Source organism: Larimichthys crocea, chromosome XX, assembly GCF_000972845.2.
Source record: "Larimichthys crocea isolate SSNF chromosome XX, L_crocea_2.0, whole genome shotgun sequence".
Lineage (NCBI taxonomy): Eukaryota > Metazoa > Chordata > Actinopteri > Sciaenidae > Larimichthys > Larimichthys crocea.
In genome coordinates, this window is record NC_040030.1 from 5,457,351 (window position 1) to 5,483,052 (window position 25,702).

Sequence of the window (25,702 nt, forward strand, 5' to 3'; positions counted from 1 at the left end):
GGGGGGGATAAAAGGAATGGACATCTGACATGGCAGGGGTGTAAAAAAGTGATAGGGCAGGGTGCGGGCAAGGAGATAAGGAAAAAGAAGGACTAATCAGCAGAACGTGGGATGAACAGGAAAGCGGTCCTTCCACAGGAAGTGGTGTGGAGGAAAGAAAAAGCCGGAGGAAGGAGGCGAGCAGCGGTCCCTGAGACGTCAAGCACAAAGAGAAGAGGTGAAAGCACAGGGATTACCTCCTGCCGGAGGCTCAACACATTACTCCGCAACAGGGAGGGGAGCGGGGCGGATGCTGGTAATCCAGAGGTTTTTACACGAAAGAGAGTTAAGCGTGTTGGAAGGGGAATGCCAGTTGGATGCACTAAGAGGCGGCAGAGAATCCTAGAAGAGTAACACCAACCGGGTAAAACAGCAGGGGAGAGCTGGAGACATGTCAGGGCTGAGACAATAATCCTGGTTGGGGTATAATGTTGTCAGAACGGGCCCCCGTGGGTGTGGTTGTTTGTGTTTGTTGGGGTAAGCTAGCGTGAGTTTAGAGAATACAAGTTTATAACACAAAACCTGTGTTACAAAGGGGTGCGTTGAGAAGTGAAAGAGTAGGCTAACAACCTGCAGAGGGTAAAAAAACAGATGCGATAAAGCTGCATAAGGGGTTGGAAATGGTGTACAGTGTAACCCATAACAGGACTAAAAGTCCCCAAAAGGGTCTGCTGGTGTGATGTTGGTCTTCTGCTTTCGTCTGTCTCTTTGTTAAGGTTCAAATTTATGGAAGTGCAACACAAAATTATCTTATTCCACTGTCGTGGCAGTATAATATGAAGGGGGGATCTGCTTGTCAAGTTCGAAATATTCAAGGCAGACGGGTTTTTTAGAGGGAATGGACCAATAATGAGATGCTTCTGGCTTCTCTAAAAATCTTGAGCCTCTCCATAGAATTTCAAATGAAGGTCTGTGGTAGTTGAACAAGTCTGACACTATACGGCCCCCCCTAAAATGACTGAGGAATTAAAGATGTTAAGCCAAGACACACAGAAGTTGTCACTGTGGTGTTGAACTGAGATCTAAATATGATGTTTGCGGGTGTGCTGCTCATGAAATGTTGTCTTCTGTGCAAATGCGGCGGCTTGATTTGACTCAGAGGTGTGCTGCTCCGAACATTAAACCACAACCACTACTTCACTCACAGCTCCATCAGTGCAAAACAGACTCTGACATGCCAGCTGCTTATTAACATTATTCATTAGTCTGGCGAACTCTGAGATGGCACTTTTACCCTGTGAAGAGCGGCAAATATTCATTAAAAGGTCGTGTGGTGTTACAACACTTCTCAGACGATGTACACACGATATGTATCTAACGTTCGGCATGTGTCTGCATTTTGTGATATTTGCTTTTGCCTCAATTAGGCGATGTCACCACAACATAGTTGCAAACCAGTGTCTCAAATATTAAGGTGAAACTAATGAGTAAAATGTGCCATTTCAGGAGTGCTAATAAATTTTAAAGCCCATGTGTGTTAATGTCTTAATGCCATGGCTCTTTTTTTTTCCCCCCCCCCCTCTTGTGATATGATAGCTTATGTGTTTGTTCATGGCTTCACTCATTCTCATACATTGAGTAATTTTGCTTTCTGGTGCATTTGTTTGGACTTTGCCAACTTTTTTTCTTTGTTTTTTGCTCCATGTTTTTCTGCATGTGAGCTCGTCCTAGCTTTGGTACCCAATTGGCTAGAAGCCAGACCGCCAGTCAGGGATCCTGATGCCTGGCGGCCACAGGTAAAAGCCCACAGACATTCCCTCTTTCACAACTCCACTGGCCTGCATGTGTGCCTTCTTTCTTCAGTCCAGCTGCGTTTCTTACAAATTTTGTGACATACGGTATGCGATCTAATATGAGGCTTTCCCCAGTGTGATGTGATGTGCCAAAGTGGTTTCACACTGGGGGAAAGTAAATGAGATTTTCACTAATCCGTCGGACACAGATGAAGGTGGTTATCACATGTTTTTCACACTTGAATGTTTGATTTTTTATAATTATTTATATAATATGGACATTGATGTATTTTTGTTTTTCGCATTCATTTTGTGTCCGGGGATAGCCCAGTGGCTCAGGTCATGATTTAATATTATGAACTGAATGTCATTAGAGTTGTACTCTTAATAACCATGTAAAGAACTAAATGTCCAAATAATGCAAATTAGGTAATTGAAAATGTCTAAGTGTTGAAGTTTGGTATAATTTTATCATATCCAAATCTGGTATCTCTCCACTATAAGAAAGATAGTAGCAGTCACATGATCAAATATGTTTAACAGTAAAGTTTACATGTTTGTAGGAACATATATATTTATAGTTGGTTAAAATGCAAGTGTTAAACGCTGGTATGAGTACACAGGCCTCTACCAGACATGTAATATTAACACAGTACATTATCTTCATTCATGTGACAGGTGTTAAACTTTTATATGAGGGGAAGTTATAGAACTTGCTGAAGTTTATTTGAGAAGCTAATTTCTTTTCGCACAGAGGTAACAACGTCAGCTCACGTCACCTCCATGGTTGATGTTTTTAAAAAAAAAATGTTTTCCCCCCCCCTTTGTATCATTCTGCCCTCCACCTGGAGTCTCTTCTCTTCTCTTCTGCCTTTCCTCTTCTCTCATTCTCGGCTTCCTCTCTTCTCTTCTCGTTCTCTTCTCTCTTCTCTCTCTTCTCTCTGCCCGTCACCTTCTCTGTTGGTGATGGACTAAGTGGCAAATCAGGAGGCTTCATTCGGTCTTGCTTTCGGGCTGCCGAGAGGAACAACAAAAGCCCCTGGAAGGTCTCCGGGCAACATTGCCCAAGGGAGTGTGTGTGTGTGTGTGTGCGTGTGTGTGTGTGAGAGAGAAACAAAGAAATAAACAGACAAAGGGCGCAGTGGTAAGTGGTGCAGGATGTGTTTCATTGAATAGCTGACGATACGCGAGGGTATTGCGCTGCTCTTTGTACATGATGAGGGCATAAAAGGGGCAAAATATGCACCAAGAGTCGATACAATGACAGTTTAAAAAAAAGTTAGGAATTATATATGACATTGGAAGGGAGTAACCCCAGTGCTTTACTTCTTCACGTGGGCGTTCCCCTGCATTAAGAATGTGTGTGCAATATTTTTTATAGAACTGCAATACCCCACCAAGCCTTGTCGCTGGATTGGCGTGACCTTCAGCTTTTTACCTAGGCGAGAAAGTTTCAACCTTTGCTGTTTGCGTCAAGGGGTTCCTCACCTCGTGGCATTTACTCTTGAAAAAAAAAGGAGGTGGACTAGCGGTTAGGGGGCAACCTCCGGCACCCAGCCGGAACATCCGACCGGACCCAGACCTAGTGGGACGGAGTCTGTTGTTCACCCATTCGTGTAGCCACATGCGCACAAAACAAATCCTCATGAGGTTAATGAGATAGGGCCACGCCGGGAAATGAAATTAATCATTAAACGTTCAAAGCGAACAGTCGTCCCACCTCCGCCTTTATCCTGCGCTGGTGTTCAGTAAACCTCCGCCTCGGCTTTAATCATAAAAACGGTCTATGGTCAATACTCTCCTGCGAGCCTTTCAATTATCACAAAATCAATGTAGTTGGTATCCATCTCGTAGGCAGGACGTTGGAGATCTGTCCCTGAAGGGAAAATGAAATGAATGCGTGGATGAGATTTAATGAACCCACAGAGAGGAGCGAAAGTTTTGGAGCCAGAAGCCGTTATCACTGATGCAGCCTCCCTGAGAACTTTTTCTCTTATGGTCTTTTTAATTGTCCCACTGGAGACTAAAACCCCGAGAGTTGCAGAATCACAACATTCAAGGATTTGTCCACATGTAGAAAGAAGGAATAACAAAAGTATGAGCGACAGAAAAGATGTGAACGAGAGAAGAAAGTGTAAAACACTTAAAATAGAGCGTTTCCAAGCATAACCCGAGTGTTCAGTCTGAGCAGAGCAGGTAGCAAACCAGTCGTGCATGTGAACGCAAGATTCACAGACTGTATCTATAAGCTAGATACTGTAGTCTAGAATTAGGACCAATTACAGCTCCTTTCAGAAGATTGCAAGGCAGAGAAAACAGAACAAAGGGGTGATAAAAACAAACAAAAAAGATTCAAAAAGATTGAGAGTAAAATATCTCTAACGTTTAAATTTTGTAAAAAAATTTAAAATAAAAAAACTTTTATTGCTCATGATATATATTGCTACCATATAACCATTAATAAACCAGCTACATTTAGCCCATTCACTTTCAAATGTTGTGATTTCGTGCTTTCCCCTGGCTGCCTCAAAGAAGTCTCCTGTCAGCACGCAGCCGGTTAATGGAAAAAAATTATGAATCTTGCAAAACAAGGTATGTCTCTCGAGTGTTTCCATTTTACAATAGAAAGGCTTTTCGCTGAGCAAAGCTGTGTAGGGTCAGAGCGTATTGCAGAATGAGCTCAGCGACACAATGAGCTATCTGACGTCTCATCGATAGACGCTACATTGACATTCGTCTCTGCTTCTCAGTGTGTCAGTCAAGACGGCCATTTGACATCACATACACACAGGGGAGCACACAACTAAAAGAACACAGAAGGTAGAGAAAGAAGTAGTCTGGTTGACATAGGAGGTACGTATGTTAGCTATGGAATAAACAGATGTAGAGGAGTCAGAATCGGCAATTCTGTAAGCAGCGCTGGATAGATGAGGCGCTCTGATCCGTGTTCTTGTTCAAGCTGTTGGGCTCCTAGAATCACTAGCGATCAGACACACTAAGTGCTCTCTGCTATGCTGACTATGATAACTGATCATAGAGCTCAGACACAACACAAAAACACACAGAGTGAAATCTCTTGTGGACCCGGGGGATCACCAGCTGTCCAATCCAACGATGGTTTCATGCATTCAAAGTCCAAATACTCGCTGTACACAGAACCAGCACACTGTTTCACACATCAAAGTCCCAGTGATGATGACAGCAGTGATGCGAGCAGGTAAAAACAGTTCTTTTGAGTTTGTTTTTCAGTGACATAGGTAGCAAGGTGCACCACATCCCAAGTGTGTCGATAGACTTTCAGGGAGACAGTTTGTGGTTTTAGCCCGTGTAGTCTCACCGAGGAAGCTAGGACACCTGAAAGATCTCAGCAAAAAGGAATGAGCGTTCATCTGCAGCTGTGTCTCATGTGCTCTAGGTTCATGATATAGGGAGAAGGGGGGGAATTTTAAAATTAGACAATTGTGATATCATCAGAATGGACGTGGAACACTATGGGGTTGTGTTCATACTACAGTCTGTGTATGCAATGTTTGCCCATATTTGGCAGATGTGTTAGAATCCATTGTTGCTTGCCCTCACGTCCCCATCATGTTTGCACTTCACTTCCTTGTTTGTAAAGAGTCATCTCAAATCTGACCAGAATAGAGAAAAGGGAAAAAGAAATGTCCACATTTTCACGACTGGAGTGTTCTGTGAGCTCGACCAGCGTGTAGAATTTATCCCCAAGTACAACGACAACCCATGAGTCCCAAAATACATTTTGAAATGTGGACTATTCGAGACGCTAGCACCACTTTGTCCGACGTTCCATACAGTCCATCGCAGAGGAGCTCAGGAAGAAAAAAAAAAAGGGGGCAGTTTATTTACATTGTTGGGATGCAGCAATGTTTAGGTTCTCAAGTGTTCCTTAGGGGGGCCATGTAAGTAATATTCACTGTACACAGACGTTGGCTTATTAATGCAGTCTGTCCTGAGGAGTCAAAGGTCACACATTTCGCTGATTCTCTGAATCTTTGAATGACATCATGGGTTATAGAAGGTGAAGTCCCTACTTTCTTACAATCGTCAGACAGTCGCTATATTAATCTCATGTTACCGGGGGGCTGAGAACTAGATCAGATGATGCGGCGGTTCTATCCTCGGCTCCGTCCATCGCATGTTGGAAAAAAAAAAAAAAAGCGGTCTTGTCTTCTTTTGACCCTGTCCCAACTTTTTGGGAAAATCCAAATTGAATCATAGGTTTTAAAAGTAGATTATCTAGACCATGGGGGTTGACAAAAGAGAGAAAAGGACTGCAAAACAGCACCCATGCTAGTCAGGCTATTTGAGTTGTGTGTGTGTGTCCAGTGAGGTGTGTGTTAGATGGGGAGGATGGGGGGTGAGGGGATGATAAGACGCAGTCGCGCTGCTGACAAAGAGGAATCTCAGCATGCAGTCAGAGTGGCTGTCAGGGTGAGAAATCTCTATGTGTAGTGTCACACTGTAACATGAGGTCACCCCCCTTGGTTGTGTCACTGCGTAGCTTTGTCCATCCCCGTAAAATACGCATCCGTGTTTCAGTATGGCAGCTTCACGGTCCATAGATTTCCTGTCCTGGACACAGGATGGAAAAATTCCCCGAACATCCCACCAATGACAGGCGGCATGGAGCAAGTTTGTTTAAAATCTAATAAAAATAAATATATGTTTATATTAGGAGATTGTTGTAATGCTATGATGATCCCTTAGTCCTTTCTCTGTCATTCTCGTCCCATGCCGAGGTGAAAGACTTTGAGGCAGAGCCCCGAAGAGAACGTTCCATCCACAGTTTGGCAACCTACCCTGAGAATGTGGAGTGGAACCCATTCGACCAGGATGCTGTCAACATGGTAAAGTGGACTGTAACGTGCAGATGAGGGGAGGCATAAACTGGAGTGAGGTTACCACACAGCATCTTGAGCAGGGCAGGAAACGACACCGGTGAGGTGTCATGGAGAGGACAGTGGGTGATTGTATAAACGAAATTCACCATCATAGAGCACAGAGGACTGGATTGAGAGCACAGTGCGCTTCTCAAGGGATATTGGTACGAGGGATGATAAAATCCCCTCCCATCTTGTCTGAATTACCCATAGAGCTTTCTCATGGAGGGCTGCGTTCACAGTTTTTGGCTTCATTGTCTCTATAGTGAAGTGGTTGTTCATTCTGGTCGTGAGGTCATTATGTCAGTACATTAAGATACACATACATCCTTCACATCCTGCACCAATCAGAAATAATGACTCCTTTCAGTGAGGGCAGGGTTTTCGAGTGGTCAGGATAAACAGACAGAAATCTGCCTTAAAATGAGACGTTCGAGATCTTGGCCTCATGACAATCTTCAGTGTCTACATAGATGAGGTGGATTCTTGTCTTGACTTCCAGGTGATGTGCAAAGATGGAACTGCTGGATCCACAAATACAGAACCAAACAAGAACACCACAGAATGTAAGTGGTTTTCATTGATATCATACAGCCTCAAATTAGACTTTGCGATAAGAGGCATCAGAGTTCACCATGGTGTTGTAACAGTGCAGGAATAAATCCTGACGGCTATTTTTAACCTCATGCCAGCCACTGAATTGCTACTTTTGACGAAGTACGCCTTTAAGGTTTGTTGTATTTTTATATATTTTTTTGTTTTTTCATAGACTTTATTACACATTTCTGAAATAATCAAGAAAATCCATGTAGTGTGCCTCAATGACCTCCTTTCTCTTACTTCTTTTTTTGTTTTATTCATGTTATTTATTTCATGTTTTCATTGAGGTGCACGGTTCAAATAAGATAAGATGGATTTTATTGATTCACAGCAGCTCACAACACAGGATAGATAGAAAGGAAAAATCTAATTAGAAATCCAAAAAGAGTTCTATAAAACATTTCACATACAGTGATGTGGATCATTTCACAGAAATAATAAAAACAATCAATCAAACATGAAATTCCTATAAATTGCTGAAACGAATCAATGTCCTGAAAATTCTAATTAGCCTAATAGACAGTCAGTATCAGGTGCTGTGACAGGCAACCAACAGGAGTGAATCCCCCATGTGGATGAACTGTAGTGCAACTGTGTGTTGGGCTCTGTTGGGTCTCCTCTCCTCTCTCTCTCTCTCTCTCTCTCTCTCTCTCTCTCTCTCTGCTCTCCTCTTCTCTCTCTCTCTCCCTCCCCCTCCCCCCACCCCCACCCACAACCCAATGATGGAAGGTCGCCACCTTTTTTTTCCACCTGCCTGGCGTCAAAAACTCTGAATAATTCAGCCGCAGTTCTCGCCTTACGTCGGCATGGAAACGGGCCATTATGCAGCAGTGCGGCGTCTGAAACACACACCAGATGATGCCGAGCTGTCGAGGGGACGGCTGAGAGATATTTTGTAGAAGCAGCATCATTCTCTCTCTCTTTTCTAAGTCTCGGGACCTCCTTACCCCCCTCATTTTGCCCTCTTCCTCCTCCATCACCCGTGCATCCCATCATCCCTCTTCCTCTTAGGATTGTTTCCATCCCATCCTCCTCTTCCTCCCGCTGTGAGTGAGAGATAAGGTGGATGAGAGTAATCACACTTCCGGTGATGATTGTTTTCAAATCCCAACACACACACACTTTTTGGCCTTCAGTCCATGGATCACAGTAACAGGTCTCAAACCCTTTAGAGTCGCGACCCCCCACTGATCTCTGTAATATGAAACATGAACGCTGCCAAACTCACACAGAGCATCATCACTTTGTCCACAGACAGAACAAAGACTAATTAGATTTTGGCTTTAGATTTATTGAAATAACTTCCCTTCACCTCACAGTCAAGCGTCAACATGTCTGCTTTAGACCTAAAAGAACAATAGTAGATGGATACATTCTCATGCAGGACTACTTGCAACAATATGTTTTTTTTATTTTATTCTGCACAGCCATTTGGCGACCAACAGCTCTGGTAATGATCTACAGGACATTTCAAAACTGAGAAAGATCGCAGTTTAGATTGTGATTATGGTTAAATACACTGTGACAATACGTGGTGGAAATTTGAAGAAAAAAAATGCAGTAGAAAGACGTTTACAAGATTTCACCAAGGTCAGAGCTCCTCACACACACACACCCCACACACACACACACCACACCCCACACACTTTCCTGTCCTGCACCTGGCGTGCCTGGGAGCTTCATAATTGGTTGTTAGTTCAACTGAAGATCCGTTGTTTCTCATCCTGCAGCAAGTCCTCCCATGTGAGGAAGCGGACCCTATCTTAACTTACCTACTTTAAATCACAGAGAAACCCGTATGAATAACAGTTATTTATACGAGACATTATTTACTCTTGGCTGCGAATAAAACAAATGTAAGCAGTAGTCATATTTCACACAGATAATACAAATACAATATAGCGAAAACATTTACCTTGTAACGGATACATTTGTCGCCACGATTATGTTAACATGAGATCTACACTGGAGTATGCGACATGGACAAATTTTTGCACATTTCATTTTTAAGACTTCTGTTCTCCACCTGCAGCTTTTAAAATAAAAATAATGTCTTAATAACTTTATTCCCACCGACAACATCTTTGTCTGTTGCCACGTGGACCACAGACTGTAAAACTGTGTTATTTTCACTCAGAGTATTGGCTATGAAGATTATTACGACAATATGGTTTTGTGTATTTTTGTTTTTGCATTAGTAAATAATTGCTGGTGTGTGTGTGTGTGTGTGTGTGTGTGGTGTGGTGTGTGGTGTGTTTGCATAATGCTAATTCAGCCCTCTGTGAATCTCTAATTGGGGCATGTCTCCACCTGAAGAATTATAATGCAGACTCCGCGGCTCACAGACTATCTCTGCTGAATATCTAGGTGTGAGGCGAATCATCGATCTGAGTTTATGTCGTATATTTTAAGACTTTATGAACCTTACCTAACATCCCCACAAACACACACACTTCTCATCTCCCCCTGCTGTATTCTGAACCCGCTTGCTCCATGCGATGTTCTTCTACACTTTCTCCCTTGTTAGGTCGGCCCACATTTCCACGCTGAGAGCTCCTGTTAAGCTCTCCTAACCATTAGAGCTGACAACAGCTTTTTACCTCAGCAGATTTCCTGCACTGTAAACAATACATCATATGCACCTCCTCTGCTCCGTTGTCCCATTCCTTTCTCAACATAACAGGAAAATGGCCTGAATGAGGTCATTGTGCGATCCTGAACGCGCCCCGGGTCATTGCAGCCAGCGAGTCGATCTTTGACAGAACGCTTCCAGATTTCATCCCTGCTTTGTGAGAGATTTGGAGCACATCTCTCAGCGCTCTGCTTGATTTCATTATACCTCCCTCAGCTCGACAGGGCTCAGAGGTGAAACACATGAAGCGTAATAGTTTTCTAGACAACCAAACTAAATAACACGGCCGTGGTGATGACTAATGTCACACACAGGCTCGTGCGGAGGAGAGATGATCTGTCAGGACTGATCAGTGAGACGCATGACTCATGCATTCCAATCAGGTCACCAGGCCTGTGTGTGTGTGTGTGTGTGTGTGTGTGTGTCTGTTTGTGTGTATTTCATTTGTTCTCTGTAAATACAAAATGAGCATAAATGGAAAAAATACACCCTTTAATATCTGTTTGTGTGTACAGGTTTACGTGTGTGTGTGTTTGTGTGTGTGTGTGTTGGCACAGAGCAGCTCCAGTTTCCAGCCAGTTCTTGTTCAGCTCTCAGCAGCCACATAAACATAATGAGGGTAAAAGTCCGATTTATTGCAGGCTGCTGCTGCCTGGCTGTTATATCAACAACACATTTCTGTTGATTGGCTCCGAGTTTCACACACACTCAACCAACACCATAAATACCAGTAGCATCATTTAAACTTGTAAATATTGATTCGGATTCAAGTTAGAAATAAGAATATTTTGCAAATCAGCAGAGTTTCAGATTTCAGGGTTCAGTAACAAAAATGTATTCCAGAATCAGAATCATTCCTACAAAATATTCTTTCATGTGGAATTTAATAATCTTCGTTAGATGGTGATGACTCTTCCCTGTCCTCTCCCTGCAGCTGTGCATGCCCAAAGGCCTGTCGTTCCGGACGCAGGTAGACCAGCGAGATCCACAGTTCACTCCTCATCATCACGAAGGAGGACGGCTCACGCACATATGGGTTCGTCCACACCTTCTACGAGGAGGTAACCAGCCCACAGATCTGCTCCGCCATGCAGACCCTCTACCAGATGCACAACGCAGAGCACGCCAACCCCCTTCCTCCTCCTCATCCTCTCCCCAGCATGGACTCTCTGGCCAGCAGTTTAGACGAGGCCGACTCGCCCACCTCCTCCACATCTCATCCCGCAGGGCGGGTGGCTACGCCTCTCGCGGGACACTCTCTACGTGTCCAAGGCCTGTGTCTGATCGCGCCCATGCCCTTCATGCATGCCTGCCGTCGCTTCTTGTCCCAGCTGCACAGGCCGTCACGCAGCCACCGCCCCACCGCTGCCGCTGGAAAGCTATGTTCACAACATCCGTACGAGGTGCCACTGCCCCCGGGGCGCTCACTCAAGTTCCATGGTGTATACGAGCCCATCATTTGTCAGAGGCCTGGGCTGGGGGAGCTGCCGCTGGCCGACTTCCCCTTGCAAAGGCCTTTAGTCTGCTGGGAGTGGAAAACCTGGTCCAGGTGTTCACCTGCACCCTACTGGAAATGCAGATCCTCCTGTACTCACAAGGTAAGGACGCGTGTCTCACACATCTCCGACATGTCTAAATGTGATTTAACTCCAGCCCTGACATAACTGAGTATTTCTATCAGTTTCAGGGCAATTATGACCTGTTACGAATGAGTCATTTGGCCTTTTAATCCTGATCCTCTTCATCTACACACTGATTTATTACAAACATCCACACATGTAAACATGAACTCATGGACAGTGACGATGGGTAACTAAATTCAGTAAGTCTTACTTCGCTGAACCTTATTTGTGTTTCTAAGAACGGATAAAAAGAGCAGTGAGAATGATCAGTTCAGACAGATGACTGACAGGTTCAAACCTTGTGAAAACAAGTCACCTTGTTCAGTAATGATCTCGAGGGAATATTTGCTGTGTGACCTCTACGTGTCACTTCATTTTTAACCCATTAATGTCCTTCACAGCACTTAATGTACATGGTGAGCTAAGCACAAATCTATGACATGTCTCAAATTGGTAAAAATAGGAGACTACAGCACAAACTTTCTTTAGACTCAGTCACAAAGGTTGTTTTTTACCTCTACAACAACAGGGACATTTTAGCTCGTATTCCATGAAATGAGTAACCGTGTGACTAATGACTACAGAAATGGCTGTAACTAAAAATCTACAAGAAGTTATATGAAGGTTTGGTACCACTGGATTCAAAACAACTTTGTATTTTTCCACCATAAACCAAAGGTTTTGAGTGAGACGTTGTGTTCAGATGTGTAGTGATTCTAAAACAACAAAAATGTTGTTGTTGTTGTTGTTGTATTTTGGCAGCTGGTTTAGCTGCTCATCACAGCAGATGCAGCAGCAGCAGTAACATCCAGCCCATGGAGGCAATTAAGGTACTTTAAAGCATTAGTGTCAAACTCACTCAAATCTGAACACACAAACATGATACACATATTTTTAGTGTCTATCTATCTATGGACACAAACAGGAACTGTTGCAAAAATGGAAATGGAAATAAGTGGAAAAATCCTCACTAATCACATAGAACAGAAAGACATACAATAAAATAATAGGAGTGACAAATATATTCATATCAACATATTTTTAGTTCACTGTGCATAATCTTAACAGTATCAGACTTTACTGTACTTAAACAGGAAAGACATGGTCAAATTCACCTGTATTTATGCAGCCCAATTCAAAGTACTTGAAAATATATATCCTAAAGTACATACATATACTGTAAACACTGAAACTAAAGGGAGGAAGGAGAAAGGAAAAGTCTTAAATTTGTGATTTAAATTATGTTTGAATAAGTCTCAGATAAGCAGCTGCGCTCGAACCATAGCAAACACACACTTTCCCATTTACTCAAATTTGGCTCAGCAGGGGTCTGCAGAAGACAGAACATACGTGTCTTTCAGTGTTTTGTGAGTAGAGGTGCGTCTTTTTTTGACTTCAGTGGAGAGTCTTGTTCACAAGGTAGGTTGTTTCGTTCTACCTACATCCTGCTCTGTGGCAGGAAAAACTCTTACACAGTGTCCTGTTACAACTTTGCGGTTCAGTGACGAAGGAGAATTGAGCAAACTGTCCCAAAAATCGTGAAGAATTCTGAAGCGCGTCAAAGCTCAGCTACACATGAGCTGCACAGTGATCAGATCTTGCTCCTCCTAGGTTTCCCTTCATCCATTATTCACCGCTGCAGTGAGACCAGAGCATGAGCTGGCTCGTGGCGGTGCACATTACCCCCATAAACCACCAGCTCTTTGAACTACTCTGGGCGACTGAGCTCACCTTTCGTCCTATCTTCCTCCGTTCTCTCTTTCCAGTTTCACTCCTCCGTGCCTCCTCCAGTCTGCAGTGCTCGCTCTGACTTTCTTTATTTGTCTTCTGTGCTGGATGAGTCATGTAAATAGAAAAGATCAGCACCTAAACCAAATCCACAACCCCAAAATAAAACCCTGTATCTAAGCGTTCTGCAGCGTGCACAGACGTTTCGGTGGTGCACGCAAATTACAAGAGGTGAACAAGTGAAATCACTCTGCGCACTCTGGAAAGAAGAAAAACACTTGCATGAAAACAGCCAGAATCAGAAAGTGCAGCTGTAAAACATTTAAAGCTGACTCCTCTACATATATATGTCATCTTCATATTTTGTAAAATCCTGTGTCAAGTGTTATAAACTGCTGTGAGACTTTTGGCATCCAAGAGTCAAACTTCCTGGATTTGGGAGGCTATTGAGCGATGGCTATTGTTAGCAATGTTACTGCGGGCTGACCACTTTAACATTTGTAACCCATTGAGCTAAATCTGATCTGGACCTCATAGGAAGAGCAAAAGGTTAAATCTTTCACTGGCAGACAAACTCACACATTTAAGAATTAGCGTATTTCTGTATTACAGGAACTGGAAGTAACTTACAATGAAGTGCTCCTTAAATGGACTTATAGTTCTTCCTACATTCTACCTTCTCTCCTGGCAAAGATACAGAAAAGTAGCTGACTGATACCTCCGTCTGTCATTTGACCCCCATCTTGTAGGTCGTAGTGGTCGATTAAGTCCCCTCGTGAACTATCACTCAAATTAGACAGCAGAAACTAACAGGATAGCAGCATGTGGAGTAAAAAATATGACAAGTGTTAAAATGCTATAAAAAGAGGTGTGTCTCATACAGCGAGTGTAAATCTACTGTTCTACATTGATTCTGAGCAATTACAATGCTATCAAGGTAATAATGACATTATTATTTATTAGAAATAAACAATACAAAACAACAAAAACAAAAATATCGAGATATATATCGTGTATCGCGATATAGCTTAAAAATATCGAGATATTGGTTACAGGCCATATCGTGCAGCCCTAGTGTTAACTCCACGTGCTGTTATCCTGTTAGTTTCTGCTGTCTAATTTGAGTGATAGATTCACGAGGGAGACTTAATCGACCACTACGACCTACAAGATGGGGGTCAAATGACAGACGGAGGTATCAGTCAGCTACTTTTCTGTATCTTTGCCAGGAGAAGAAGGTAGAATGTAGGAAGAACTATACTTCCATTTAAGGAGCACTTCATTGTAAGTTACTTCCAGTTCCTGTAATACAGAAATACGCTAATTCTTAAATGTGTGAGTTTGTCTGCCAGTGAAAGCCTTTTTGCTCTTCCATATGAGGTCCAGATCAGATTTAGCTCAATAGGTTACAAATGTTAAAGTGGTCAGCCAGCAGTAACATTGCTAACCATCGCTCAATAGCCTCCCAAATTCCAGAGAAGTTTGACTCTTTGGATGCCAAAAGTCTGCACAGCAGATTATAACACTTTGACACAGGATTTTACAAAATATGAAGATGACATATATATGTAGAGGAGTCAGCTTTAAATGTTTTACAGCTGCACTTTCTGATTCTGGCTGTATTCATGCAAGTGTTTTTTCTTCTTTTCAGAGTGCAGCAGAGTGATTTCACTTGTTCACCTCTTGTAATTTGCGTGCACCACCGAAACGTCTGTGCACGCTGCAGAACGCTGTAGATACAGGGTTTTATTTTGGGGTTGTGGATTTGGTTTAGGTGCTGATCTTTTCTATTTACATGACTCATCCAGCACAGAAGACAAATAAAGAAAGTCAGAGCGAGCACTGCAGACTGGAGGAGGCACGGAGGAGTGAAACTGAGAAAGAGAAGAACGGAGGAAGATAGGACGAAAGGTGAGCTCAGTCCGCAGAGTAGTTCAAAGAGCTGGTGTGTTTATGGGGGTAATGTGCACCGGCACAGAGCAGCTCATGCTCTGGTCTCACTGCAGCGGTGAATAATGGATGAAGGGAAACCTAGGAGGAGCAAGATCTGATCACTGTGCAGCTCATGTGTAGCTGAGCTTTGACGCGCTTCAGAGATTCTTCACGATCTTTTGGGACAGTTTGCTCAATTTTCCTTCGTCACTGAACCGCAAAGTTGTAACAGGACACTGTGTAAGAGTTTTTCCTGCCACAGAGCAGAGATGTAGGTAGAACAACCTACCTCTGTGAACAAGACCTCTCCACTGAAAGTCAAAAACAGACGCCCACTCCTACTACAAACACTGAAAGACTCGTATGTTCTGTCTTCTGCAGACCCCCTGCTGAGCCAAAATTTGAGTAAATGGGAAAGTTGCTAATGGCCTGCTGATCTGAGACTTATTCAAACATAATAATCACAAATTTAAGACTTTTCATTTCTCCTTCCTCCCTTTAGTTTCATTGTTTTACAGTATATGTATGTACTTTATGAAGTATTTAAGTACTTTGAATTGGGCTACATAAATACAGGTGAATTTGACCATGTCTTTCCTGTTTAAGTACAGTAAAAGTCTGATACTGTAAAGATTATGCACAGTGAAACATAAAATATGTTGATATGAATAGATTTTGTCACTCCTATTATTTTTATTGTATGTCTTTCTGTTCTATGTGATTAGTGAAGACTTTTTCCACTTATTTCCATTTCCATTTTTAGCACCAGTTCCTGTTTGTGTCCATAGATAGATACAGAAGACTATTAGTGGATTACATTGATACTGAACACTGATACACTGGAGCTTCATTTTCTTATGATTTCCAAGTGGATTTATGGATGTTTATTCATGGATGAGATAATCAGGTTCTGTACACTGACACTAAAATATGTGTATCATGTTTGTGTGTTCAGATTTGAGTGAGTTTGACACTAATGCTTTTGAAGTACCTTAATTGCCTCCATGGGCTGGATGTTACTGCTGCTGCTGCATCTGCTGTGGGTGAGCAGCTAAACCAGCTGCCAAACTACAACAACAACATTTTTGTTGTTTTTAGAATCACTACACATCTGAACACAACGTCTCATTCAAAACCTTTGGTTTATGGTGGAAAAATACAAAAGTTGTTTTGAATCCAGTGGTACCAAACCTTCATATAACTTCTTGTAGATTTTTAGTTACAGCCATTTCTGTAGTCATTAGTCACACGAGGTTACTCATTTCATGGAATACGAGCTAAAAAATGTCCCTGTTGTTGTAGAGGTAAAAAACAACCTTTGTGACTGAGTCTAAAGAAAGATTTGTGCTGTAGTCTCCTATTTTTACCAATTTGAGACATGTCAATAGATTTGTGCTTAGCTCACCATGTACATTAAGTGCTGTGAAGGACATTAATGGGTTAAAAATGAAGTGTTATGTAGAGGTCACACAGCAAATATTCCCTCAAGATCATTACTGAACAAGGTGACTCGATTTCACAAGGTTTCTACCTGTCAGTCATCTGTCTGAACTGATCATTCTCACTGCTCTTTTTATCCATTCTTAGAAACACAAATAAAGTTCAGCAAAGTAAGACTTACTGAATTTAGTTACCCATCAGTCCATGTCCATGAGTTCATGTTTACATATGTGGATGTTTGTAATAAATCAGTGTGTAGATGAAGAGGATCAGGATTAAAAGGCCAAATGACTCATTCTTACAGGTCATAATTGCCCTGAAACTGATAGAAATACTCAGATACAGTTATGTCAGGGCTGGAGTTAAATCACATTTAGACATGTCTGGAGAGTGTGTGAGACACGCATCCTTACCTTGTGAGTACAGGAGGATCTGCATTTCCAGCAGGGTGCAGGTGAACACCTGGACCAGGTTTTCCACTCCCAGCAGACTAAAGGCCTTTGCAAGGGGGAAGTCGGCCAGCGGCAGCTCCCCCAGCCCAGGCCTCTGACAAATGATGGGCTCGTATACACCATGGAACTTGAGTGAGCGCCCCGGGGCGGGCAGTGGCACCTCGTACAGGATGTTGTGAACATAGCTTTCCAGCGGCAGCGGTGGGGCGGTGGCTGCGGTGACGGCCCTGTGCAGCTGGGACAAGAAGCGACGGCAGGCATGCATGAAGGGCATGGGCGCGATCAGACACAGGGCCTTGGACACGTAGAGAGTGTCCCGCGACGAGTCGTAGCCACCCGCCCTGCGGGATGAAGATGTGGAGGAGGTGGGCGAGTCGGCCTCGTCTAAACTGCTGGCCAGAGAGTCCATGCTGGAGGAGGAGGATGAGGAGGAGGAAGGGGGGTTGGCGTGCTCTGCGTTGTGCATCTGGTAGAGGGTCTGCATGGCGGAGCAGATCTGTGGGCTGGTTACCTCCTCGTAGAAGGTGTGGACGAACCCATATGTGCGTGAGCCGTCCTCCTTCGTGATGATGAAGGAGTGGAACTGTGGATCTCGCTGGTCTACCTGCGTCCGGAACGACAGGCCTTTGGGCATGCACAGCTGCAGGGAGAGGACAGGGAAGAGTCAGTCACCATCTTAACGAAGATTATTAAATTCCACATTAAAAGAATATTTTGTAGGGACGATTCTGATGGAATACAGTTTTGGTTACTGAACCCTGAACATCTGAAACTCTGCTGATTTGCAAGAATATTCTTATTTCTAACTTGAATCTGAATCAATATTTACAAGTTTAAATGATGCTACTGGTATTCATGGTGTGTGGTTGAGTGTGTGTGAAACTCTGAGCCAAATCAACAGAAATGTGTTGTTGATATAAACAGCCAGGCAGCAGCAGCCTGCAATAAATCTGACTTATTACCCTCATTATGTTAATGTGGCTTCTGAGAGCTGAACAAGAACTGGCTGGAAACTGGAGCTGCTCTGTGCCAACACACACACACACACAAACACACACACACGTAAACCTGTACACACAAACAGATATTAAAGGGTGTATTTTTTCCATTTATGCTCATTTTGTATTTACAGAGAACAAATGAAATGCACACAAACAGACACACACACACAGGCCTGGTGACCTGATTGGATTATGCATGAGTCATGCGTCTCACTGATCAGTCCTGACAGATCATCTCTCCTCCGCACCGAGCCTGTGTGTGACATTAGTCATCACCACGGCCGCGTTATTTAGTTTGGTTGTCTAGAAAACTATTACTCTTCATGTGTTTCACCTCTGAGCCCTGTCGAGCTGAGGGAGGTATAATGAAATCAAGCAGAGCGCTAAGAGATGTGCTCCAAATCTCTCACAAAGCAGGGATGAAATCTGGCAAGCGTTCTGTCAAAGATCGACTCGCTGGCTGCAGAATGAGCCGGGGCGCGTTCAGGATCGCACAATGACCTCATTCAGGCCATTTTCCTGTTTATGTTGAGAAAGGAATGAGGACAACAGGAGCAGAGGAGGTGCATATGATGTATTGTTTACAGTGCAGGAAATCTGCTGAGGTAAAAAGCTGTTGTCAGCTCTAATGGTTAGGAGAGCTTAACAGGAGCTCTCAGTGTGGAAATGTGGTCCGGCCTAACGAGGGAGAAAGTGTAGAAGAACATCGCATGGAGCAAGCATGTTCAGAATACAGCAGGGGGAGATCAGAAGTGTGTGTGTTTGTGGGGATGTTAGGTAAGGTTCATAAAGTCTTAAAATATACGACATAAACTCAGATCGATGATTCGCCTCAGACCTAAGATATTCAGCAGAGAAAGTCTGTGAGCCGCGGAGTCTTCATTATTAATTCTTCAGGTGGAGACATGCCCCAATTAGAGATTCACAGAGGGCTGAATTAGCATTATGCAAACACACACACACACACACACACACACACACACACACACACAGCAATTATTTACTAATGCAAAAACAAAAATACACAAAAACCATATTGTCGTAGTAAATCATTCATAGCCAATACTCTGAGTGAAAATAAACGCAGTGTTTACAGTCTGTGGTCCACGTGGCAACAGACAAAGATGTTGTCGGTGGGAATAAAGTTATTAAGACATTATTTTTATTTTAAAAGCTGCAGGTGGAGAACAGAAGTCTTAAAAAATGAAATGTGCAAAAATTTGTCCATGTCGCATACTCCAGTGTAGATTACTCATGTTAACATAATCGTGGCGACAAATGTATCTGTTACACGGTTAATGTTTTCGCTATATTGTATTTTGTTATTGTCTGTGTGAAATATGACTACTGCTTACATTTGTTTTATTTCGCAGCCAAGAGTAAATAATGTCTCGTATAAATAACTGTTATTCATACGAGTTTCTCTGTGATTTAAAGTAGGTAAGGTAAGATAAGGGTCCGCTTCCTCATCATGGGAGGACTCCTGCGTCAGGATGAGAAACAACGGATCTTCAGTTGAACTAACAACCAATTATGAAGCTTCCAGGCCACGCCAGGTGCAGGACAGGAAGTGTGTGTGTGTGTGTGTGTGTGTGTGTGAGGAGCTCTGACCTTGGTGAAATACTTGTAACAGTCTTCTACTGCATTTTTTTTCTTCAAATTTCCACCACAGTATTGTCACAGTGTATTTAACCATAATCACAATCTAAACTGCGATCTTTCTCAGTTTTGAAATGTCCTGTAGATCATTACCAGAGTTGTTGGTCGCCAAATGGCTGTGCAGAATAAAATAAAAAAAACATATTGTTGCAAGTAGTCCTGCATGAGAATGTATCCATCTACTATTGTTCTTTTAGGTCTAAAGCAGACATGTTGACGCTTGACTGTGAAGGTGAAGGTGAAGTTATTTCAATAAATCTAAAACCAAAATCTAATTAGTCTTTGTTCTGTCTGTGGACAAAGTGATGATGCTCTGTGTGAGTTTGGCAGTGTTCATGTTTCATATTACAGAGATCAGTGGGGGGTCTCGACTCTAAAGGGTTTAGAGACCTGTTACTGTGATCCATGGGACTGAAGGCCAAAAAGTGTGTGTGTGTTGGGATTTGAAAACAATCATCACAGGAAGTGTGATTACACTCCTCCATCCACCTTATCTCTCACCTCACAGCAGGAGGAAGAGGAGGATGGGATGGAAACAATCCTAAGAGGAAGAGAGGATGATGGGATGCACGGGTGATGGAGGAGGAAGAGGGCAAAATGAGGGGGGTAAGGAGGTCACGAGACTTAGAAAAGAGAGAGAGAGAGAGAGAAATGATGCTGCTTCTACAAAATATCTCTCAGCCGTCACCCTCGACAGCTCGGCATCATCTGGGTGTCGGGTTTCAGACGCCGCACTGCTGCATAATGGCCCGTTTCCATGCCGACGTAAGGCGAGAACTGCGGCTGAATTATTCAGCAGTGTTTGACGCCAGGGCAGGTGGAAAAAAAAGGTGGCGACCTTCCATCATTGGGGTGGGGGGGGAGAGAGAGAGAGAGAGAGAGGGAGAGAGAGAGAGAGAGAGGAGAGCGAGAGCGATGAGAGAGAGAGAGAGAGAGACCCACACAGAGCCCAACACACAGTTGCACTACAGTTCATCCACATGGAGGATTCACTCCTGTTGTTCCTGTCAAGGTCAGCGTACTGACAGTTCAGCACCTTCACACTTTTTCATAAACGAATTCTGGATGTCAGACACTGACAAAGATGATGAACTCAATGATGATGAAGTCTATTAGTCTAATAGAATTTTCAAGGACATTGATTCTGTTTCAGCACTTTATAGGAATTTCATTGTTTGATTGATTGTTATTTATTATTTCTGTGAAATGATCCACACATCACTGTATGTGAAATGTTTATATAGAACTCTTTTTTGGATTTCTAATTTGATTTTTCCTTTCTATCTATCCTGTGTTGTGAGCTGCTGTGAATCAATAAAATCCATCTTATCTTATTTGAACCGTGCACCTCAATGAAAACATGAAATAAATAAATGAATAAACAAAAAAAAGGTAAGAGGAAAAGAGGTCATTGAGGCACACTACATGGATTTTCTTGATTATTTCAAGAAATGTGTAATAAATGTCTATGAAAAAAACTAAAATATATAAAAATAAAAACCTGTAAAGCGTCTTCTGTCAAAGTTAGCACACTTCAGTGCTGGATCATGAGGTTAAAAACAGCCGTCAGGCTTTATCCTGCACTGTACAACACATGGTGAACTATGATGATCTTATCGCAAAGTCTAATGAGGCTGTATGAATATCAAATTCGAAACCATCTACATTTCTGTGGTGTTTGTGGTTCTGTATTTGTTGATCAGCAGTTTCCATTTGCACCATCACCATGGAAGTCAAGACAAGAATCACCTCATTACTGTAGACACTGAAGATTCTCATGAGGCAAGATCTGAACGTCTTCATTTTTAAGCAGATTTATGGATGTTTATCCTTGATGAACACTCCAAAACCTGCCCTCACTGAAAGGAGTCATTCTTCTGATTGGTGCAGGATGTATGTGTATCTTAATGTAACTGACAAATGACTCAGACCAGAAAGAACAACACTATTCCCCGTCAAACCATTCTCTCTTTCCAATCCACTCTTCCCAACTCACTATAGAGACAATGAAGCCAAAAAATGAAGCAGCCCTCCATGAGAAGCTCTCTGGGTAATTACAGACAAGATGGGAGGGGATTTACCATCGCTCCGTTACCCAGGATCCCTTGAGAAGGCACTGTGCATCTCAATCCAGATCCTCTGTGCTCAGATGTGTGATTTTGTCCCCAGACTGGTTTACACAATCCACACTGTCCTCTCGATGAACCCACCGGTGTGTTCCTGCCCTGCTCAAGCTGCTGTTGGACTCACTCAGTTTATCCTCCCTCATCTGCACGGTACAGTCCACTTACCATGTTGACAGCATCCTGGTCGAACGGGTTCCACTCCACATTCTCAGGGTAGCGTGCCAAAACTTTGGACTTGAACGTTCTCTTCAGGGGGCTCTGCTCAAAGTTTTCACCTGGATGGACGAGAAGACAGAGAAAGACAATGATCATCAATGATACAACAATCTCCAATATAAACAATATTTATTTATTAGATTTTAGAAACTGCTCCATGCCGCTGTCATTGGTGGGATGTTGGGAATTTGTCATTCCTGTGTCAGACAGGAAATCTATGAAACAGTGAAGCTGCATACTGAACACGGCTTGGTATTTTACGGGGACGGACAAAGCAGCAGTGACACACAAAGGGTGACCTCATGTACAGTGTGTGACACTCACACATAGAGCTTTTCACTGACAGCCACTCTGACTGCATGCATGAGATTCCTCTTTGTCAGCAGCTCGACTGCGCTACATCCCCTCACCCATCCCCACATCAACACACACCTCACTGGACACACACACAACTCAAATAGCCTGACGTAGCATGGGTGTGTTTTTCAGTCCTTTTCTCTCTTTTGTCAACCTCCATGGTCTATAAAATCTACTTTAAACGAACAAATTTTGATTTTTCCAAAAAGTCTGGACAGGGTCAACAGAAGACAAGAACGCTTGTCTTGCAACATGCAGACTGGAGGAGCCGAGGATCGAACCGCCGATCATGTGATTAGTTCTCAGCCACCCGTAACATGAGATAATATAAACTGTCCCACGATTGTAAGAAATGTAGGGACTTCACCTTCTATAACCCATGATGTCATTTAAAGATTCAGAGAATCAGAGAAATGTGTGACCTTTGACTCCTCAGACAGCACTGCATTAAAATCCAACGTGACTGTGTACAGGATATTACTACATGGACTCAGGAACACTTGAGAAAACATTGCTAAATCTACAAATGTAAATTAACTGCCGTCTTCTCTGAGCTCCTCTGAGATGGACTGATGGAACGTGGAAAAGTGTGCTGAGGTCTGAAGAGTCCACATTTCAAATTATTTTTGGGAATCATGGGTGTTGTGTCCTTGGGGCCACATTTACACTGGTGAGCACAGAACACTCCAGCTCGCGAAATGTGTCATCTCTTTTTCTTTTTCTCTATCTGTCAGATTTGAATGTATCTCTTTACAAACAAGAAGTGAAGTGCAAACATGATGGGATGTGAGGGGCAGAAACAATGGATTCTACACCCATCTGCAAATATGAGGCCACATCTGCATACACAGACTGTAGTATGAACACAACCCCATGAGTGTCCACGTCCATTCTGATGATATCAACTGCAAAAATATCATCACAGAGCACATGAGACAAGCTGAGAGAAAGCTCATCCTTTTTGTTGAGATCTTTCAGGTGTCCTAGATTCCTCTGTGACACTACACAGGCTAAAACCACAAACTGTCTCGCCTGAAGTTCTATCTATCTTGGGAAGTGGTTCACCTGCTAAATGTCACTGAAAACAACTCAAAAGAACTGTTTTTACTGCTCGCATCACTGCTGTCATCATCACTGGACTTTGAGGTGAACCAGTGTGCTGGTTCTGTGTCAGCGAGTATTTGGACTTTGAATGAAATGAAACACATCGTTGGATGGACAGCTGGTGAGGTCCACAGAGACTTCACTCTGTGTGTTTTTTTGTGTGTGTGTGTGTGACAGACAGTTGTCACAGCAGCATAGCAGAGACAAAGTGTGTCTAATGCAGGACAGCCCAACAGCTGATCAAGACACCACAGGCGTCCTATAACCAGAGCTGTTACATGATCTACTGCCTCACTACATCTGTTTCTTTCAGTACAACTGACTCAGTCACAGACTCTTCGTTCTCTCTTCTGTGTTCTGGGTTTGCTCCACTGAAACAGTGTCACACTGTTTGCTCTCTGTGGTGTGAAGTAGAAGCTCATTGTGTCGCTGAGCTCATTCTGAATTGCTCTGAATCTCAGCGTCAGCGAAAGCCTTTATATGTAAAATGGAAACACTCGAGAGAAATTGTTTTGCAAGATTCAAATTGTGTTTCCATTAACTGCGTGCTGACAGGAGGAATTCTTTGAGGGCAGCCAGGGGAAGCACGAAATCACAAATGTGAAGTGAAGGTAAATGTAGGTTTATATGGTATATGGTAGCAATGTCATGAGCAATAAAAGGTTAAAAAATAAAGTTAGAGAATATTTTACTCTCAATCTGTTTCAATCGTTTTTGTTTGTTTTTGATCACCCGTTTGTTCTGTTTCTTTGCCTGCAATCTTCCTGAAAGGAGCTGTAATTGGTCCTAATTATAGATACAGTATCTAGATTATAGATACAGTATGTCGAATTCTTGCGTTCACATGCACGCATGGTTTGCTAACCTGCTCTGCTCAGACTGAACACTCAGGTTATGCTTGGAAACTGCCTCTATTTTTAAGTGTTACACTTTCTTCTCTCGTCAAAGCTTCTATGTAGCTCATACTTTTTGTTATTTCAGTATTTCTAAATGTGGAAATCATTTGAATGTTTGTGATTCTGCACTTGGAGGGTTTTAGTCCTCCCAGTGGGACAATTAAAAAGACCATAAAGAGACACAAAGTTCTCAGGGAGGCTTCATCAGGATAAAGGCTTTCTGACTCAAACTTTTCTGCTCCTCTCTGTGGGTCATTAAATCTCATCCACGCATCATTTCATTTCCCTTCAGGGACCAGATCTCCAACGGTCCTGCTACGAGATGGATACAAACCTACATTGATTTCGGATAAGTGAATAGGCTCTGCAGGAGTATTGACCATAGACCGTTTTTATGATTAAAGACAAGGTCAAAAGGTTACTGAACACCAGCGCAGGATAAAGGAGGAGGTGGGAAGACTGTTCGCTTTGAACGTTTAATGATTAATCATTCCAGAGTGGCCCTATCATTAAAATCGATGAGGATTTTGTGTGAGAATGTGGCTAACACGAATGTGTGAACAGACTCCGTCCCACTAGGTCTGGGTCAGGAGGATGTTCAGGATGGGTGACGGAGTGTTGACCCCTAACAGCTAGTCACCTCCCAAGAGAAAGGCCAAGGAGGGAAACCTTTGACTCACCAGGCAAAGTGAAAATTCTCTCCTAGGAAAACTCAAAGTCATAAATCCCTCTACCTATTCTTTTGTTATTTCAGTTCTCTAAAATATATTTACACACATTCTTAAATGCAGACAGCCCACGTGAGAATTAAAGCACCTGGGTTTCATCACTTCCAATTCATATCTATTCCTAACTTTTTTTTAAACTGTCCATTGTATGACCTTGGTGCATATTTTGCCCCTTTATGACCTCATCATGTACAAAGAGCAGCGCAATACCCTCGAGTTATCGTCAGCTATTCAAGAACACATCCTGCACACATACACTGCGCCTCTTTGTCTGTTTATTTCTTTGTTTCTCTCTCACACACACACACGCACACACACACTCTACTTGGCCATGTGCCCCGAGACTTCCAGGGCTTTGTGTCCTCTCGGCAGACAGAAAGAAGACGAATGAAGCCTCCTGAGGCACTTAACCATCACAAACAGAAGGTGACAGGGACAGAGAGAAGAGGAGAGAAGAGGAGAGAAGAGAAGAGAAGAGAAGAGAAGAGAAGAGAAGAGAAGAGAAGAGAATCCAGGTGGAGGCAGACTGATACAAA

The 25,702-nt window shown here is 42.9% G+C and overlaps 1 protein-coding gene across 4 annotated transcripts in view; it reads right to left on the reverse strand.

Moving 5' to 3' along the window:
• The window catches only part of dennd5b (DENN/MADD domain containing 5B), an 84,734-nt gene that overhangs the window by 28,833 nt on the left and 30,199 nt on the right, over positions 1-25,702 (reverse strand). For all 4 annotated transcript variants that reach the window (XM_019257639.2, XM_010748304.3, XM_019257640.2 and 1 more), the window contains 2 exons: positions 22,031-22,140; positions 17,041-17,719 (listed from right to left, as the gene is read on the reverse strand). In XM_019257639.2, coding sequence (XP_019113184.1) covers positions 17,041-17,719; positions 22,031-22,140 — 789 coding nt within the window. The remainder of the gene's footprint in view (positions 1-17,040; positions 17,720-22,030; positions 22,141-25,702) is intronic.